At 31.1% G+C, this 18,486-nt stretch overlaps 2 protein-coding genes across 5 annotated transcripts; both read left to right on the top strand.

Annotated features, from left to right (window-relative positions):
- The first annotated feature begins 2,424 nt into the window (after positions 1 to 2,424).
- On the top strand, positions 2,425 to 5,629 carry LOC126847459 (uncharacterized). Its single transcript, XM_050587696.1, has 11 exons — positions 2,425 to 2,650; positions 3,175 to 3,244; positions 3,324 to 3,353; positions 3,431 to 3,493; positions 3,859 to 3,996; positions 4,085 to 4,114; positions 4,246 to 4,296; positions 4,593 to 4,622; positions 4,934 to 5,094; positions 5,166 to 5,255; positions 5,608 to 5,629. Exons 2-9 carry the CDS (start codon positions 3,181 to 3,183, stop codon positions 5,038 to 5,040), a joined length of 513 nt encoding a protein of 170 aa, XP_050443653.1. The 5' UTR covers positions 2,425 to 2,650; positions 3,175 to 3,180; the 3' UTR covers positions 5,041 to 5,094; positions 5,166 to 5,255; positions 5,608 to 5,629.
- A 409-nt stretch (positions 5,630 to 6,038) lies between these two features.
- Positions 6,039 to 9,845, top strand: LOC126847456 (uncharacterized). 4 transcript variants are annotated; one of them, XM_050587689.1, is made up of 12 exons: positions 6,039 to 6,347; positions 7,187 to 7,253; positions 7,334 to 7,363; positions 7,423 to 7,485; positions 7,718 to 7,780; positions 8,036 to 8,071; positions 8,166 to 8,195; positions 8,330 to 8,380; positions 8,513 to 8,542; positions 8,853 to 8,951; positions 9,142 to 9,225; positions 9,393 to 9,845. In XM_050587689.1, the coding sequence occupies exons 2-12, from the start codon at positions 7,193 to 7,195 to the stop codon at positions 9,626 to 9,628; spliced, it is 783 nt and encodes a 260-aa protein (XP_050443646.1). In that variant the 5' UTR covers positions 6,039 to 6,347; positions 7,187 to 7,192; the 3' UTR covers positions 9,629 to 9,845. The 4 variants fall into 4 exon arrangements, with proteins under 4 accessions (XP_050443646.1, XP_050443647.1, XP_050443644.1 ...); XM_050587690.1 differs by lacking the exon at positions 6,039 to 6,347 and adding an exon at positions 6,354 to 6,905 and having other exon boundaries at positions 8,330 to 8,371; XM_050587687.1 differs by lacking the exon at positions 6,039 to 6,347 and adding an exon at positions 6,356 to 6,938.
- Positions 9,846 to 18,486: the final 8,641 nt, after the last annotated feature.

Below are 18,486 nucleotides of genomic sequence, written 5' to 3'. Positions count from 1 at the left end.
CTATAACACTAACGTATGACCTTGCTACGTTAATAAGTACAAAGTCATTTACTATTTTTTGTACCAAACAAACCAGGTTAGGTTTTACAGCATAAAGTCTGGAACGATTTCAACCACACTTACTCGTTATACACATATGCTTACCTACGATCTGATCAACAGAACATTATTTTTATGTATTTTTTCGATACATTATTATTGAGACAAAAAAAAAGTTAAATAATACTTAAACTCCTTGATTTTGATCACATCCAAAAGCTAAGCACATCTAGTATAAAAATATTATGTGTATTATGTAAAGTTGAAAGGTATTTGGTTTTGTCGGACGAGAGAGAACAAAAAAAACAACGTTTCTAAAGTTTTTCAAAATTCTTCTATTTTTTAATAGCTAGTTGATATATTAAAAACAACTTTTTTTTTTTTAATATCACAATACACAAATTTACTACCAGAATATTAATATTGTTGAACACCTGATGCCGGTCAGGTTTAAATGGGTTGATTGAAGATGCTTAATGCGCCTGATGGCCACTTTCCGTAACACTCACAGAAATTCTCGACTCCTTGCACCGTTCCGCACCTACCGTGGGGCGGCGGAGTTTTGTAACCAAATTGACTTTTACACAGTCTTTCGCATTTGCCAGCGTCGCAAGAGTCCCAGGGTGTGACCGGATTCAAGTTCACCAAAAGCAACATTACAAAAATAAAAGCGTACATGGTTGGTTGGTAAATAAGAAAATAAAACGCGGACGGACAACACACGTCTTCTCGCAGTAACCGACTTGTGAGTATTCTTTAAGCCTTTACCGACGTGTGTGATCTATATATATATCGAAACACACAAAAGCGACTTATCTTGGTAAAGCCAGGCCTTTGTAAACTCGACGAGAAAGTCACCGTTATCGCGGTTAGGTTAAATAATAATACAGGGTGATCGATTATTTAACGTAAGACTTTCGTTTTCTTGGCACGGTAACGATTACAATATTGTTTGGTTTTTATTATTGAACAAAACTGTATTTCCGTTATTTTTCACATTACCACTACCAAATTCAAGACGGCAGATGGAGTGCGCAGATAAAAGCAAAATACTACTCTAAGAAAATGAGCGGTTACGTGTAATCGATCACCCTGTATTATATTTCCCAAAGATGTACTTCAATCGCAGAATGCAAAAATTAATGTTTTATCAACAGTAAGCAACATTTTGCACAATGGTTGCACATATTATTGCTGTCGGTCATATTTCCAATAGATTGGCTATGCGGGTTGCATTAACTTTCATTAAAGATTTAATTAATGAACGGATGCTAAGTGGTTGCACGTTCATAATTTGATTACAACGGTATAAATGTGTTTATCATCAAAGCGTATGGATCATAGTCCATAGAAAAAACATTTTGATACCGTTAATGAGAGGAGATCTTCACCTCACCTGCCGTCCTAAATTTTCAATCTTTAGCGACATTGAAAGTAAAATTAGACACCAAAATCTGGTTATCACTTTTAACATATTATTCTCAATTTAAAAAGTTTTAAAAAAAAATGTATGTTTTTGTTATCCATTTTCAACTAATAAATCAATTTCGGTTTTGTGGGTGTCCTAACTGAACAAATCATATAGCCAATAATATAGCCAACAATACTCTTGTAGCTTATAAATATTCCCAAATCCAACATAATGATAATAATAATAATAACAAAAACACGCAATGTTAATCGCTATATAGTGTTTAATACGTATTAACCTAGTTGACTATAAATAATATTTAATTGTACTGCATTGTACTTATATAATAATTAATAAGTACACAGTGAGTATTCGGTTTGTTGTAAAAGGTCAAAACATATAATAGTATATAATATATTATATTATGTTATTTCAGCATAATATTATATTTAGAAACCTTTGATAATTTATACATATTAAAATATGTACTAATAAAATACGCAGTAAGTATTCTCTTTATTAGAAAGTACCACCTAGATAAAATTTGTTATTTGTCATGTTGCTACTCGAAGAAGCTGGGGCCAGTCACAAAAAAAGCACACATCATTGTAAAGCCTATAGTCTCTCAGCTCCGCTTCGAAGCTAATTAAATTTAAAATACAATTGTATAAATAATCATTTTTTTATGAAAAAAAATCAAAATACTCTAGCTGTTAAAATGTATTAATTTAAAACCAGCTATGTAAGTAAAATAAAATAGGCACTCTGCAAAATACATGTTTTTTTTTATTATTTACAGATTAAATTATGACTCATTCCTGGTTTTTAATATCATTTGTCTTAGTATACGTTTCGAAAAATCAACTAGGTAATTATTTTCTTTTCACGCTTACTTATTCAAGGCAGTTGATCATTTATGATTTATGAATAAAAAAACAAAATAATATAGTTAAAATTCTTTTATTTATTATATTTAATGCAAATAGTCTTAGGAACTCCACGTGAGTGTTTTACAAATATATGATTGTATAAAAACCAGCTTTGTAAATAAATTTAAATAAGCACTCTGCAAAACATACTTCGATTTTACTGTGTCGTTCGATATAGAAAGCCACGATAAAGCCACTTCCGAGCAGTTGGTTAATCAAGCATAATCGAGCTGATTGTTTTCTTAAAAATTGTATCACTTCAAAAATTTAAGTAAGTATTACCATAAAGCTTAAAAATGTGTTAGAATTTGTTTTTAATCAAATTACATAGGAAAACAATAAAATTTGCTTTTATTTTCAATAGGCATAAGACTAAAATTGAATTTCATCTTTTGTGTTTTAAATACATATTGAACCCGACTTAATTTTTATTTTTAATAATAAATTAGGTAAAAATAAAATTGGAGATAGGTACTGATAAAAGATTTAAAAAAAAATTTTTAAAAATTGCTGGTTTTTTTACACAATGAATATTACATAGTTAACAGAGACAACATTTTTATTTTTATCCATCTAACCATTAGTGCTGTCCAATAAAGTATCTTTCAAGCTCGATTTCTACCTTGCTGTATAAAAAAAATCAATTTAGTGGACTAAGAATAATAATGGGACTAGTGCAACATATATTTATTTATCAAATAAAAAACAGCCTTGTAATACCAAAACCTTCTCAACTCCACATCGGAGGTAACTGTGACTAACATAAATTGCTTTTATGTTTATGATTATTTACAGATAACAATGAAAATTTTTTGTTTTTTATTATCATTTGTCTTTGTACACGTTACGACGACAGATGAACTAAGTAATTATTTTCTGTTCACTCTTACTTATTTAAGGCTGTTAAAAATGTAAAAAAAAATCAATATTTCACATTTTTACAGCGGATTATAAGAGGGAGGTTTTAATTACAAGTCAGTAACGTTTTTGTTTTATAATAAATACTTTTTAAAGTTTAAAATTTTACTTTTTTGTTAATTATGTATTACAGATGCACACATCGAGCTCGCTTATGATATGAAAAATGTTACTGTAGAAAATACAACTTTTACAAGTAAGATACACTGTTAAGAAGTATGCTAATATATAAATGGTTTTTACGCTTGTCTAACTGTCATATAAGAAATTATATTTTTTATAAAAAGTTTCGAGAAAACACTAGGTATAGAACCAGTGCACTAAACACTGTGTAAATACTAAAATTATAAAAAACAAATCCTTTTTTTTATATTTATATTTAAACTAGCCGTTTCTATAATTATTTTCAACGTCTATTTAAGCTAAATGGTAGTGAAGCGCTGAGTTCCATGGGCATCATTTAGGGCAAGGTGCAATTTTATTCTGATGTTTAATAATATATCTATTTTGATTTTATTTGAAACATCATTTTAAGCCCAGAAATTTGTTTGTTTATACTAGATGGATTGGAACAAGTAATTACAAAAATTGTTAATATTGAAATAAATGACTATAGACTTGATATTGACTATGATCGTCCTTTTTTTGATTTATGGCGAGCAGAAATTGCTATAATGAATATTATGATCGCTGTACCGGGTAATAATTTTCATTAGATATTATGAAAATATTTCAACGAAGTTGTTTAATATTCATTAAGTACACAATAATGATGTTTTTATTTCAGAATACTATGCATACTTTTACGACCTAGACGGTAACCGTACTTATACTTATTAGTTATTTATATATAATATATTTAAATATAATATATATATATATATACTGACATATTGGATTCTTTCAATGCAAAATGTACATTAACGTGTATTTCGTTTTAATTTTCAGAAGCGATAAATATCCAAAGAGGTATGCAAAATGAAATAAGAAGTGAATTAGGTAAATATATATGATTTGTCATTTTTAAGCGAATAATTGTTTACATTTTTTATTTCTTAGTTCTAATGAAAAACGATCACATTTCAATTAAAGTTAAAAATTATAACGGTTTTTTTAGCTTTTTATAATATCTCTAATTATCATTTAAACCGTTCATTCAAATATTGATATTAGAAATAACGTTTTATATTCTTACAATATTTTTCATTAATTAATTGGTATTTGTAATGTCAGTTTTAAAGTAAATATAAAAATTCGGTTTTATTGTAATTTGATATTTAATGTATTTGTTACAGGGATTGCTGTTCCTGCAGTTCCAGACCAAAGTAATTTCGAATTTTTTGATAATATTAAATAGCCTTAAAAACTAGTATTAGAGCTGTCATTTTTAAAAATGCTTTTTGTCAACCAATTAAGTTTGAACAAAGTAATAATGCATCTATTACTATAGGAATGAATAATGATGTTTAAAGCATGTGATATAGGTAAAAATATATTTTTACAATAAAAAATTGGTTTCAATTAGGTATCACCACTAGGAAAAATGATTTTCTTATAAGTCCCATAAACCGGATATTAGGCTATGGTAATAATGTGCTAAATAAATTTGAAATTTTTTCAAATTCTATTTTTGCAGTTTTCGAAGAGTTAGTTTTGACACAACTCGGAGAAGAGAGAAGACGTTTTACTGGAAAAGTTTTAAAAGATATGATGAGCAACGCATTAAGTAAATATGCTCAATAGTTTTTTACTTTTTTCGAGCTCCAATACTAATGACAGCGGTTGTGCAATAAAACAGTATTATGACAGTATTTTGTGATGTAATGCAACTATGTGGATCATGAACAACCATTTAAACATTTTTGCAGATTTAGAGATTTTGAGACCGGTCGGTCTTGTTGAAGAGAGAAGAATTAATCCTACAGTAGCTTTGAATAGAAGAATGGTCCGTTCAGTACGTAAGTATTTATACAAAATTTTCCTAATTATATACAGGCTGTAATGTAAAGTTCTACCGAGCTTCAAATGAGAAACATTTAGGATGCTCTATGAGTACAAAAAATAGTTTTCATTTTTCTTTCATTTTAAAACAAAAAATTCTGCCCCTACTCAATGAAACTTGGATACTCTTTGTGGTCGTATAAACATGCTTTAAGACGGACAGCGTGAAAAAGTGTTTTTTTTTTTAATCGAAACTGGCTAATATATATTTATGGTAATTGTGTCTTGGTCCCAAAAAAAAACAAAATGTGTAACTAGTAAGCTAAATAATTCGCCAAATTAAAACAAGAAATTGTTTTGATATTTTAGATAGCCGTTATCAGGATGACCCTTTATTATGGATGTGTCGTTTAATTGCATTGTGCTTGAGTACAAAATTTCCAACATCGTTTATAAAAAATATTTGTAAAGGCCGTGATAAAACTTGTTACCTGAGTGACGAAATTGAAAGGAATACATGGAAGGCGTACAGAGATTACAACGGCGTATGGTGGCAAGTATACTTCACTAACTTAATAAAGGCCTCTGATCGTAAACTACAGCTACTTGAGGAACAGCTACGATAATATTTAGGTCAGCAATATAATGGTATAACAATTCTACAAATGTATAGTACTATTATTTTTATATTTGAACAGTATTAGCATGGTCGATTATTTCAATGTATTTCATTAAACAGTGTTTTATTCAAGATTATAATCACATGTGTTTGTTTATTCAATTGGAAATATATTTTTATACAAAAATTCATTTATCCTTTGCAGCTATACCCATCTGTTGCTATTACTTATTTGTTTTGTCTTTTTGGTCGAGTCCAAAAAAGTAATGTCTATAAAGAACCTACACAAAATTTGTTTTATTTATATTATGAAGGTATGAAGACACTTGTATCAGCTGTACAGAATAATAATCTAATACGAATATTAAATATAAACGGTTTGTTGTGTCTCCAGTAATATTTACTTTTTGTGACATGTCTTCTTTTTTTTACTCAGTGATTCGGTTAGGTCCAGTTCGGGCAACAACATAATCAGCTACACATTAACAGGGTGATTTATTAATGATATGACACTCGTTTACTTTGAAATAATTGCATTTTGTCATTTTTTTTTCAAGGAACGCGTACAGCTACTTAAAGTCAGACGGTTTAAGGTCTCAGATCTCATACAGGTCACTTTTGTTGTCCCCCAAATAGGCCACTTATCTTCTGTTATTTGTTTAATTTGTAATTAAAATTAGGTTGTATCTATTTTTTTTAAATTTTATAAACCAAAATGTGCAATTTAAACCACACTAACAGTGTGTTATGGTGGATTTTCGATAACGTGAACAAAATATATAGTTTTTGTTTCGCTTAGCAAATAATATTAAAACAAACAAAAAAACATTAATATAGTCTAAAATGATTAATATTTTCAACAAGTGTATAATGACGTGAACTCCACGCCAGGAAAATATATCTGCAAATCATTTTCAAAAGAAAAACCAGCTAAGTAAATAAATTAAAACAGACACTATGCAATTATATTTCGACTTTAACACAGTTAGTTAAAAAAGCTAATCGCATTGATCTATTTCTTAAAAATTGTATTAATCCGATAATTCAGGTAAATATCACTATTAAGCTTAACATTTGTCAAGTAAGTTTATATTATCCGAAAACTATTAAATACATGTATTTTTTAAAAACGTGTTTAAGATACAATAATTGTATTTTATTTTTTGTAAAAAATAATGGCAATAACAGAGCATTAATACAATCTATATAGTTATAAGCAATTTTTCAGCTCACTAAAAAGCAGCTTTGTAAAACCAAAACCTTTTCATCTCTGTACCGGCTGCGACCGTGGCTCATATAAATTGCTATTATGTTTATTATTATTTACAGATAAATATGAAACTTTTCTGGTTTTTAACATCGATTGTCTTCGTGGACGTTTCAACAGACGACCTGAGTATTTTTTTCTGATCACACTTACTTACGTTTTAGGTAGATGAAAATTAAAAAAAAAATCAATATTTCACTTTTTTACAGCCGACTACAAGAGAGAGGTTATCATAACAAGTCAGTGACATTTTTGTTTTTTTAGTTTTCATTCACAATGTTTTAATTTTGTATTACAGACGCACACATCGAGCAGGCTTATTATAAGAATAATTTTACTGTAGGAGATAAAACTGATACAAGTAAGATATAATTTAAATAAGTATGCTAATATATTATAAATGGTTTTTTTTTTATATTTGCCTGACTGTGAAATTAGGCAGTGACTAAGCACTAATAGGGACAGTATCAAAGTTAAAATATGAGCATCGCTTAATAGATAATATGGTGTTATGTTGTTCTGATGATTTATATATTTTTTTTTATTTGATTTGAAACCTATTTGTATAGTCCAAAACTTGTTGAATGTTTCAGACGGATTGGAGCACGTTATTATAAACATTATCGATACCAAAGAATATGATACATGTTTTGCAGGTAATGAAAATTGTAAAATAACATTAAAAAATAATGTGATGACATTAGACAAAATATTTAAAACATTTTATTCAAATTCATCTCCATGCAATTTATGAGTGATGTTAATATGGAAATGTTCTCCATAGTCTAAATGGAATCATTATAAAAGTATACAACCTCGTCTAATCATTATATTTTGTTCAATTGTCACATCTGCTTCAGTTTAGCATTATATTTTCATAAAGTCTTAAATTTATGCAATGTCGATTTCAGGAATGATAATCATGAACATTATGATTGCTGTGCCGGGTAATAATTTCCAATCGCATACTTTTTGAAATACACAGTTGTGTATGATATTCATAGTTCACTAAGTACACAATTTTGTTGTTTTTATTTTCAGAACATTATGCATACATTAGCGACCTAGAGGGTAACCGACCACATGGGATATATGTTTATAAATTGATATTTATGTATTGTATAACCATATGTACATACTTACATATTGGTTTATATCAAAAGAAATAATATCTATAATAAAATGTGCTATGTTTTTATTTGCAGGAGCTAAAGATATCCAAATAGCTATGCAAAATGAAATAAAAAGTAAATTAGGTAAATTTATAAAATTGTTTCAGAAAATTAGAAATAAAATGTATACAATATTTTTCATTATTTATTGGTCTGAATAATATCAGTTTTAGAGTGAATTTGATGATTTCATATTTGATGCATTATATGTTACAGGGATTGATGTTCCCGAAGTTTCAGACCAAAGTAATTCAACTTTAATATCACAATTTCTTGATCAGTAGAATTTAATAAAGTTGTAAATACTATATTTGTCTAATCAATAATGTGATTTGCAATTTTGAAATTATATAGATTTCAGTTGAGGTAAAACTATTCTCATGCTATGAGAATATTTTTAGGCTCTCTGAGTCTCAAGCACAGAAAGAATACATTATTTTAGTTCAATACTAATGGCTGGTTGTGCACAAGAATTAGTTAAAATATAGTTCTTCAAAAAAAGGAATTCAACTAATTTATTTTCTATTTTTCATTATTAACACAGTCTGTTTAATAGCTTTAGCAAAATTCGATAACATAGATTTGGAACAACTCGGGGAAGAGAGAAGACGTTTAACTGGAAAAGCTTTAAAAAATATGATGATCCATGCATTAGGTAAATATTAACAAAGTATTGTAATGGTTTTTAAACATATTATATTATATTCTCATTAAGTAAGAACACTTCCTTCAAATCCCAATACTAATACAGTTTTCTGATTGAGCGATGAAATTACTATTATCACAGTTCTTGTAAAAGTATAATTGACTATTTGACATTAGCAACTTATTTACAAATTTTGCAGATTTTGAAAATATGACCGGTCTTATTGAAAAAAGAAAAATATTTCCTACAGAATTAGTAAAAAATAGAATAGTCCGGTACGCAGGTAATTATTATAATCAACTATAAGTAATTATATTAGTGTAGGTACACTTTCCTATTGTGAATAAAAACTTGAACTGCAAACTTCACGACTTAGGTGATGGAAAAAAAATCTGAAAAAATTAAGGAAAGATTTGCCAAATTAAAAAAGAAATTGTTTCGATTGTTTAGATAGCCGTATACAGGAAAGTCCTTTATTGCGGATGTGTCGTTTAATAGCGTTGTTTATGACTACTAAAACGCCAACAGCATTTATAAAATCTGTCCTGACCGGCTCGAAAAGAACTTGTTGCCTTACTGATGTACTTACAACGAGTAAAACATACAGAGAAATCGACGGCGTATGGTGGCAAGTAAGCACCAATGCCATTGATGACAGACTACAACTACTCAAAAAAGAGTTGTGATAATTATTTAGACCACAAATCGATGGTATATAATAACTTTTCTAAAAAATTTAATAGCACTATTATTGTTAAATTTTAAGTAATACTTGCATTTTGTACTAAATATCGAAGTTTTTAATTAATTTAATGTATTTCTTAATAAACAGTTTCACTCAAGATCATAAACGCGTTTGTTTATGTATGTATGTTGATTTTTAAATATATACTTTATACTTATGATACTACTTCTTACCGTGTTAAACAATTAGTGTAAGTAACACAGTGAAGAAACAATAAAAAAATAAAAACACAACATGTAGTATATTGTTTATAATATGTATAAGTTATTTATTTTAAAATATTACAAACGCGTCGATACACGTGTTAGGTATATTAAATTATTGTTTGTCTATAAAATTATGATTTAATAAAAATTAAAAAAATTAAAACACCGTTAAAAAAAGAGCGTCGCAAGCGTACTTTACTTTACATAGTAATATACGTGTGTTATGCATATATATATCATTTTTTTTAAGATATCGTTGTAAAATATCATTATAAATTGTTATTTATATTATACTACAATTATAGTGTACTATGCTAATATACTGCTAACTTATTATAATGTTCTAACACGAATACATTACATACAACATATTATTATCGTTGTTTTACATACATTAGACAAGCCCGATTTGACTTGAAACGATTAAATATTACTATACATAAATATATATTGTCCTCGTCGAGTTTTATCGATTGTTTTCGATAATAAATATATATTTTTTTAATAGCAGCTCATCTAAAAGTTCATATTAAAACCGCGGTAATGATTGCATGATTTGATAAAAAAATAAAAACATAAATTGACAATTAACGATATGAATTTGAACATCTTTTTAAGTACATTATTTGATTTGATTTCTAATCAACAAGTTAGTTTTTACCATTTTTTTACTGTGCTTGAAAATAAAAAAATTATCAAACGTGAAGCAAAATGAAGCAAAACCGGTGGTTCCTGTTGTTAATAAATTAACAAGAGCTGTTAAGTATTTTTAATTGTTTTTTTAATTAAAATTGAAACCTAAAAATTAGGTTGTATCTATCATTGTTTGTGTTTTGTCAGCAATAATAGCAAAATATGAACAAAACTGAGCAAATTAAACCACACGGGTACAGATACTTGATTATATTTGGTCTACATTTTAAGGGGACGTTTCGATATGTCGCTCTCATAATTTCTATACAAGGAGAAAATATACATAGTAGGCCGAACTAAATGTGTAGTTGCTTTAGCTAAATGTTTAGTTGGGCCAATTATGTATTTTTTCCTGCGTAGATTACAGGTAGGTACTATCAGTAAGGCTAGTGTTGAAAATAATATGTAAAATTCAAGATATGGATAGATATGGATTTGTCTCATTAAGTAGTAATACAAGGGATAACGTCGAGAAATATTAATTATAAATAGTTAAAATTATTATTCAAAGAAGAATGTATTACATTTATTTGTAAATTTAATTTTAACAGGAATACGTTTTATAACTAGGGATGAGTTCTGTCACGGAAGTGTATGATATGATATAAGGAAGGTTTTAATTGAACTTTTTTTAACCTAACCTACAAAACTACCTACTCCATAGTATGTGATATGTCTAAAGCTCAATTTTTTATAAAACTAACATTCTTATTTTAACAGTTTATACTTTACCGGAAACCAAACCTTTTCGATTTTAAAAAATTCTAATCAGAAATCATAATCAATCTTCACATCATAATACGCGTAAAACTAGGATTTACCCGTTCAAACAAACATGGAACTACTCTAAACTCCGGCACTCCCAACACGTCTAATTTAAAAGCTTGAAAGGGGAAACCCATTAAAGAATAACAAAAAAAATTATCACAAATAAATAAAATAAGGTTTTTTAAGCGAAGAATGAAAACAAACAATCTTATTGAACATTAACCTTACAATGTGGTGTAATCTATAATATCTAATGTCTAGTCTAAGTACATTTTGTGTGTGTCGATAATTTTAAGGGTCACCCGGATAAATACTAATGTAAAAAAAAAGAATATTAAAAAAAAAATTGAACACTTGATTTCGACCATAATATTATTATGTACTTATACACTGGCCAGCTGCGATAGAATACATCTGCGCAAAAACCAAAATGCGTTACTGTCGTATGCGCGTGCGCAGCCAAGAGTAACGCGTTTTTTTTTTACTGCGCCGGTGCGTTCACTCGCTGAACAGAGTAAACGATTGGCAAGTACAAAAATGTCAATTTTCGATAAAATCGTGACCTACGAAAACACATAGTATTGTTATTACAACAACGGCCGGTATTGTAATGAAACCAAAAACAAATTACAAAATATTACAACCCACAGCAGTTGTTGTGTAAACGAATATAATCGGCCTTAATCGTTACGAATTTGCTTACAACGCGAACACCTACAATTAACGTTATCGGCCGGTGTCGCCTAAGAACTACTGTAGTTGGTTTCTTCGAACGACTTGTCGATGGACAAAATGTCGGAACACGTTACGGACAGCGACAGTTTGCTGTCGGCCTTGTGACCGGCCGAACCCGCCCGGTGGATGGCCGGGTGTTCCGGACGCTGTGGCAACGCGACGGCCGAACCGGTGGTGGCACTCCTTGGCGGCGGCCACTCGCCGCTGCCGCCGGTCATTATTTCGTTGGACGACCGCCAACCGCCGCCGCAGCCGGGCGATCCGGAACGTCTGCGGGCCACTACTTCGGAACTGCTGGAGTTCTGCCGCCTTTTCCATTGCCGTGACTCGGCCACGTGCGGCACGTCACATGTGGCCGACCGCGTGCCCCACTTGGCCCTGTGCCGTTCGGCCGCGTACGCGATTATGGCGTCGTCCAGTTCCACCGGCGTCTGCCTGCGGAGCACGTGCCGACGGGCCGTGTCCGAGCGCCGACTCCTGTCCCGCACCCTCATCGTCACCGGACACTCGTTGGGCACGTGCAAGTCCAGCGCCATCGACCCCTGCGAGCCCCTCGCCGCCGCCCTCGGGTCGTTCATCGACTCCCGGCTGCCCCTGTTCAACAGCCCGGAACTGTTGTGCCGGGTCCGGGGCGGCGAGAAGAACGGGCTGTAGTCTTGGTTGTCCATCGACATGGCTTGCCGGCGCAACGTGTGCGGGCTGAGCAACGCGCGTCCTCCGGGCGACAGCAGCACGTGCACGGCCGGTTTGTGCCGGAGCGGCAACCGTCCGGGCGGCGGTCGCGAACCGGCCGCCAGGTTCGGTGCCGACGGGCTCTTGTTGATTTTGTGCCGGCCGCCGTCGCAAGGGTTCTGGTAACTGCTGCGGCCGCTGTCGCCGCGCGAAGGATACCCAACGGACGGCGTGTGTCGACTGTGCCGGTGTCCGGCGGCGGCCGCCATCCCGCTCCCGCCGCCGCCCATGATCTTCAACTGACTTGACATGAACTTGGCCGCCCGGTCACGCGCCTCGAACGTCATCACGCACGCCGCCACAACAATGAAACCTAAAACAGACAACACGTTTCTTTAATATAAGCATATAAATCAACGTGGATATAATTTTGAGCTGGAAGTCTATCTGACGTCTAGTGACATTGTAACGTTAGGTTAGATAAGGTCTGTGAGGGTAGAGGATATGAGAAGAGAAGGAGTAGGAAAGTATGTGCTGATAAGGGGCTAATGATAAGAAAAACAGCTGATAATGATTAACGTCATCGCGACACCGGAAAGTGAAAGTGAGAGGAGAATAAAGTAAAAGTGAGGGTAGGGGAGGGGCAGGAGAGATCCCCCGACATTGATTGATGAATTTTTCATTTTTCATTTCAACCCATCACATTCATGTTATTTAATATATTTTGTAATAATTTATCGATTATGTTATGCGTTATTAATTTTCCAATTATACATGATGTACCGTGAACGTTATCAATTGCAAACATTTTTATAGAAATCGAAAATGTTCGTGTAATACTATGATCGATTGTGGGTTAGAAATATTACATTTTTTTCGAACGAATAACAAACTTAATATTATGTAGGCGGACTAAAGAATGCGTCGGTGTTGTGAGTATGATAAATATAAAAATAATATATTCCAAGCAGCGCCTCCCCCTTCTGTCAAAACTGTTATACTGCTAATAAAACACCTAAAGTATATTTATACAAAACTCGTTATCGACCAGTCAACACCCTACTCTTATAACTAATACCTTTATTAAATAAAAATATTTGTTTAGCAAAAATATGTTTTAAATGGCTGTCGGGTCAGTTCAAAATTTGTGTAATATTTTTCGTGTGTTCTATTAAAAAAAAAAAAATTTATAGTAAAAATAATGCATGATGATAACAATAGTAAAAAATGTCAAGTATAATATTTTATCATCATCGTATAAGCTTAACGGTCCTTGAAGACCCAACACTGTCATTATGATACCATGGTGTAATATTATAATAGGGTAGGTATTATTAATTCATACTGTTATAAAGTAGATATTTATTATTTACACACCGCCAGACGGTTTAATTTTGAAATATTTTACAAACATTATTCAAGTATACATTCGGGGTTGGGTACAATTTAATTACTTAGGTTGTGCAATGCTCAGTTGAGCCGGTTTACACAGCGTTAAGTTCACTAATATAATTATACAAAGATACATATTTATTATATTATAATTTATAGACCAAGATCAATTTATAGACATTAAGGACCAGACACTCATTTTCTCGGAAAATAATTTAATAATTTTTTTATTTTTGAAAATATTTTTTGTTTATTTTATTTTACAACATTATAAAATTACCAAGTAGTTACCTTTTTTTTTAGTATTTTCCAAAACTATATCGACTTTTAAAACTTAAACGGTAATGTATCTAAATAATTAACTTTTTAAATACAAAATAATATGATGGCAATCTTGACTGTTCGATAACAATTAGTTGGATAATTAGGTACTTTTATAGTTAAGCTAGGCATTTGCAATTTTAAAGATTTCTTATTTGAAAATACTAAAAAAGGCTGTCGATTGAAGGGGAGGGGGAAGTAAAAAAAGTTTTTTTAGACACAGTCTAATATATTTAATATATACTCTACTTGTCTAACTCGCCAAGGAGACGGCAAGGTCGAACAAACTTATGTAACATGCCATTAATACTATGTTTGTTAGTTTAGAAATCCTTACACCATAATATGATTACCGTGTTTAGGAAATTACTATGTAAAGTCGTTTCGACTAACCTAACTCGACTTAAGCTCTGACCCATATTGCACCGCTCTCCCTCAAATGCGAACAATTTTAATTCTTATCTCATAAATCCCATTATAGCCAGTTTATAAAAGAACTTTGATTGTTTTCTTGTTATGTGATTTATTAGTTGAACTCTTTTTAAAAAACAATTAATCAAATGCTTATAAAAAAAAACTTTCTGAAATATCCAAACGATTTTTCTCTGAAACTTTTATGACCGTTAAAGCTCTGAATGGAAAACTTTTACCATTTATTTTATTGTTTAAAATTTTAGACTTTAAATTGAATGCTGTATCGAAATCGGTTCTAATTGCATGGCGTAATGACGTTAAAAATAAACTATTCACAACTATTAAGGGGAAAAAATAACAACTAAAAAACATTTTTGGATTTTATAACAATAATAATGCTGACTAATAGAGTTGCACCGCATAGAATTGTTTGAACCCATTCTAACTGTAAGTAAAATTTACAGTGGTGTGACTTATTTTGTTTTTTAGAAAATATTATCTTCTAAAGTTGGTATTTTAATTTTTGTACTTATTGAATCCAGTAAAAATCGGTTGATTTAACTGAGTTAAAAATATATTAGCAAGATTTTGAGCTAAAAAACTAGAATTGTAGAAGCATGACAGTGTTTTTAGGCTTTTTTATAAACTAATAAATCAAATAATCATTAAATGAGTAAGCAAATCTAGTAAACGAGTAGACATATATAATAAACGAGTAAATAAATAGAACGAACGAGCAAATAATTTACTAAACATATAAATAAATCAAGTAAATAGTAGTTAATCGAATAAACGAGTAGATAAATATGTTTAGTTAACAAATCGATTAAACGAGTCAATTTGTATAAATCAGCATGATAACATTTTTAAGCTTCGTTATAAATAAATAAATAGAGTAAACAAGTGAATAATTCCATTTAGCAAATAAAGTAAGCGAGTAAGCAAAACCTAGTAAACAAGTCAAATAAATAAATCAGCATGAGAATGATTTTAGGCTTAGTTATACACAAACGAAACAAATAGAGTAAATGAGCAAATAAACCAAGTAAGTGAGAAAATAAACGAGTAATAATTATGAAATTAAATATCTTACCAACTTTCACGGTTGACTAGGTAGCTAAAACCATATTTAAAAATAAACATTATATATTTAGCTACCGAATCAACTAGAGATGCGACTAAAATCCGTATTAATTTAATTGTTTCTTTTAATCCAAGTTAAATAATATGTTAACAATAACTTGCATAAAAAAGATGTGTTAAGATTGTTTTGTACGGATGTTATTTATATTCTAAGCTTACCGCCGTTATATCCAAGCGGATTATTAATATAATTGTAAGTTTTATTTTTTTTTGTGTTTACCATGTTTGGTCGCTCGTCACGTTTAAAGTTTGTTAAACACAAGACGCTAATAATTATTCCAAAGCGAGTCGCAGAATTAAGTAAAATAATTGAATTCACGGGACACACAAAATATGTGAAAAATCTAGTAAAAATTCCGCATTGGTAGTATGTATTATTCTCTATGTGGTGTACAATTGATAATTTGACATTTGCAATCACAATATTGCCAGGTTGTTTAAATTTGACACGAGAATCGATAATTTTGTATTCATTGCAACTTCATACACATTAGGTGTACTAAAAACGCCTTTTACAATCATTTTTGCAGGCAACCTAGTGAGGGTTGACTTAAAAAACGACTGATGTTCTCTTTTAAATTACTACAACATAAATCGATGGGTTTTAATTCACATTAAAGTGCTTTCGAGTGTCCCAATTACGGTATTGAACCTACATTTTTTATAGGCAGGTGCATCGCCTCACCTATATGTTCTATTAATTGTATTTCTATTCAAAATAACTCTAAAAAGAAAATGCTGTAATTATTATTTAGTTATGCACACTGACATAATTATAGATTTTGGCTCAATAAATAATTCATTTTTACCTAAACCCGTGCAAAAAACAAGACGTCAAACCATCAATTTATCGAGGAGTTGGGTATAGGTAATTTTTTTTTGGAAAATCTTAAGTTAGAGCTACGACCATAGTGTATACATGTTAATACAGTAATGAGGATTCTTTGTTGCTTGTTATATTTTGTCAGACTGTCACAGTCATTTCTAAAGCAAAAACTAAAATATTCTTTTCCATCAAACCATTTTTCTTAGTTCAAATACTGCAACATTTTTAAAATTGAACAAAAAGCCAAAAATACTTTCCCGCTAAAAAGACCACGATTTAAGTAATATTCATCTGCAAAGAACTTAACACCTTTCCAAGGTATACTATACTTATGCGTTCGAACAAATTTACAATATTATCAAACGAAGACAACCGAATAATATATAATATCGTAAAGGATATAATGCTATAAAGGCTTAGTTATTATTTGTATAAAACCCAGACATATTGCGGTGGTCTACACGGTGCATACAAATTTTAACCCCAACACGTCGAAATTACATTAAAGCGAATTCAATTGAGCACACAATGTGTGAAACACAATGCTGTTGTCGGCCATTGTTTTGCACTTATATTGTTTGACTATCACGATTGGAAATTCATGTTGCCATAATTAACACGTTGGCATAATAGGAAGCCCACGCAATGTCTTATTGTTTGGCATCATTAACCGAAAACCTCACACACTCGGCTAGTAAGTACTTTGTTTACATTTGATCAAGCCACGTGAAGTAAATCACTAACAAGCCGTGTCCGGAAACGAGTGCTCATCAATTATTTAAAATTTTTTTTAAAAAAATCATTATATTATGTTATTTAGTATTTTTCAAGTATACCCGCGTGACTACTATTCATTTTGTTTTACAGTTCAAGTACCAAATTATTTTGTCTGTCGCTTTTAGAGGTTTTTGGAGTATACAAAACCTGGCTCCTATCGCAGAAGGAGACAAGGTGCAATAATAAAGACAAATCATATAATGAAGGACACCGCAGTTCAAGACGACTCTACACTGCGGACAACCTTTACGAGTGTCTAATTATTTATTTTTAACTAGACCGTACATCAAATGAAATAATTCAAAATCGTACTTACCTCCCACGCCCATTACTATTGGCCCAGCATACGATAACTTATATATATGTGAAGATTTTTTGGTGCTCTTTGTCGCTGTCGTGCTCGAGTTTCCTCCATCGACGTTCGTAATGACGTCATCGGACGACAGCTGTTCCGCATAGTAACCTAATAACAAAATAAATACAATTTAGGTATTTACAGGTTGGCTTACACAAGCAATTTTTTTCAAAAAAAAACGACTCGGTACAAGTAGTTAAGTAGCGCCAAAGAACATAATATTATTGATTAGTTTGTTTTCCTCGAAGAGGAGCAAACGGTTTCTGGTTTCGCGAAGGTGGTGCAAAACTTATATAACTAATTGTTTTCTTTTCATTTATAGTTAATTAGTCAGGCGAATACGAGTAAGTATAACATGTAAAATCCATTAAAGCGAACCGACTACGTCCAATCAATATTATTAGGCAAGACGGCGCACCTTGAGTGAGTTAACCAAGTGATTATGTACGTGATGTAATTACAATGTGGGCCATATTTTGTGCGTGATCAGGGTAATG

Source organism: Adelges cooleyi, unplaced genomic scaffold (assembly GCF_023614345.1).
Source record: "Adelges cooleyi isolate 19-005CV unplaced genomic scaffold, UGA_ACOO_1.1 ACOO_flye_CR_arks_rails_tigmint_CR_PRNA_108, whole genome shotgun sequence".
NCBI classification, from domain to species: domain Eukaryota; kingdom Metazoa; phylum Arthropoda; class Insecta; order Hemiptera; family Adelgidae; genus Adelges; species Adelges cooleyi.
Note: the sequence above shows the minus strand (reverse complement) of the source record. Positions and strands in the feature narration are given on the sequence as shown.

What these genes read in the sequence shown, in the direction of transcription:
- LOC126847459 (XM_050587696.1), top strand. Translation starts at nt 3,181, where the DNA reads ATGAAAATTTTTTGTTTTTTATTATCATTTGTCTTTGTACACGTTACG. An exon ending in TATTATGATCGCTGTACCGG is followed by an intron (nt 3,997 to 4,084) that starts GTAATAATTTTC and finishes TTTTTATTTCAG; the next exon opens with AATACTATGCATACTTTTAC. An exon ending in TGAAATAAGAAGTGAATTAG is followed by an intron (nt 4,297 to 4,592) that starts GTAAATATATAT and finishes TATTTGTTACAG; the next exon opens with GGATTGCTGTTCCTGCAGTT.
- LOC126847456 (XM_050587689.1), top strand. Translation starts at nt 7,193, where the DNA reads ATGAAACTTTTCTGGTTTTTAACATCGATTGTCTTCGTGGACGTTTCA. An exon ending in GAGAGAGGTTATCATAACAA is followed by an intron (nt 7,364 to 7,422) that starts GTCAGTGACATT and finishes TTTGTATTACAG; the next exon opens with ACGCACACATCGAGCAGGCT. An exon ending in ATACATTAGCGACCTAGAGG is followed by an intron (nt 8,196 to 8,329) that starts GTAACCGACCAC and finishes TTTTATTTGCAG; the next exon opens with GAGCTAAAGATATCCAAATA.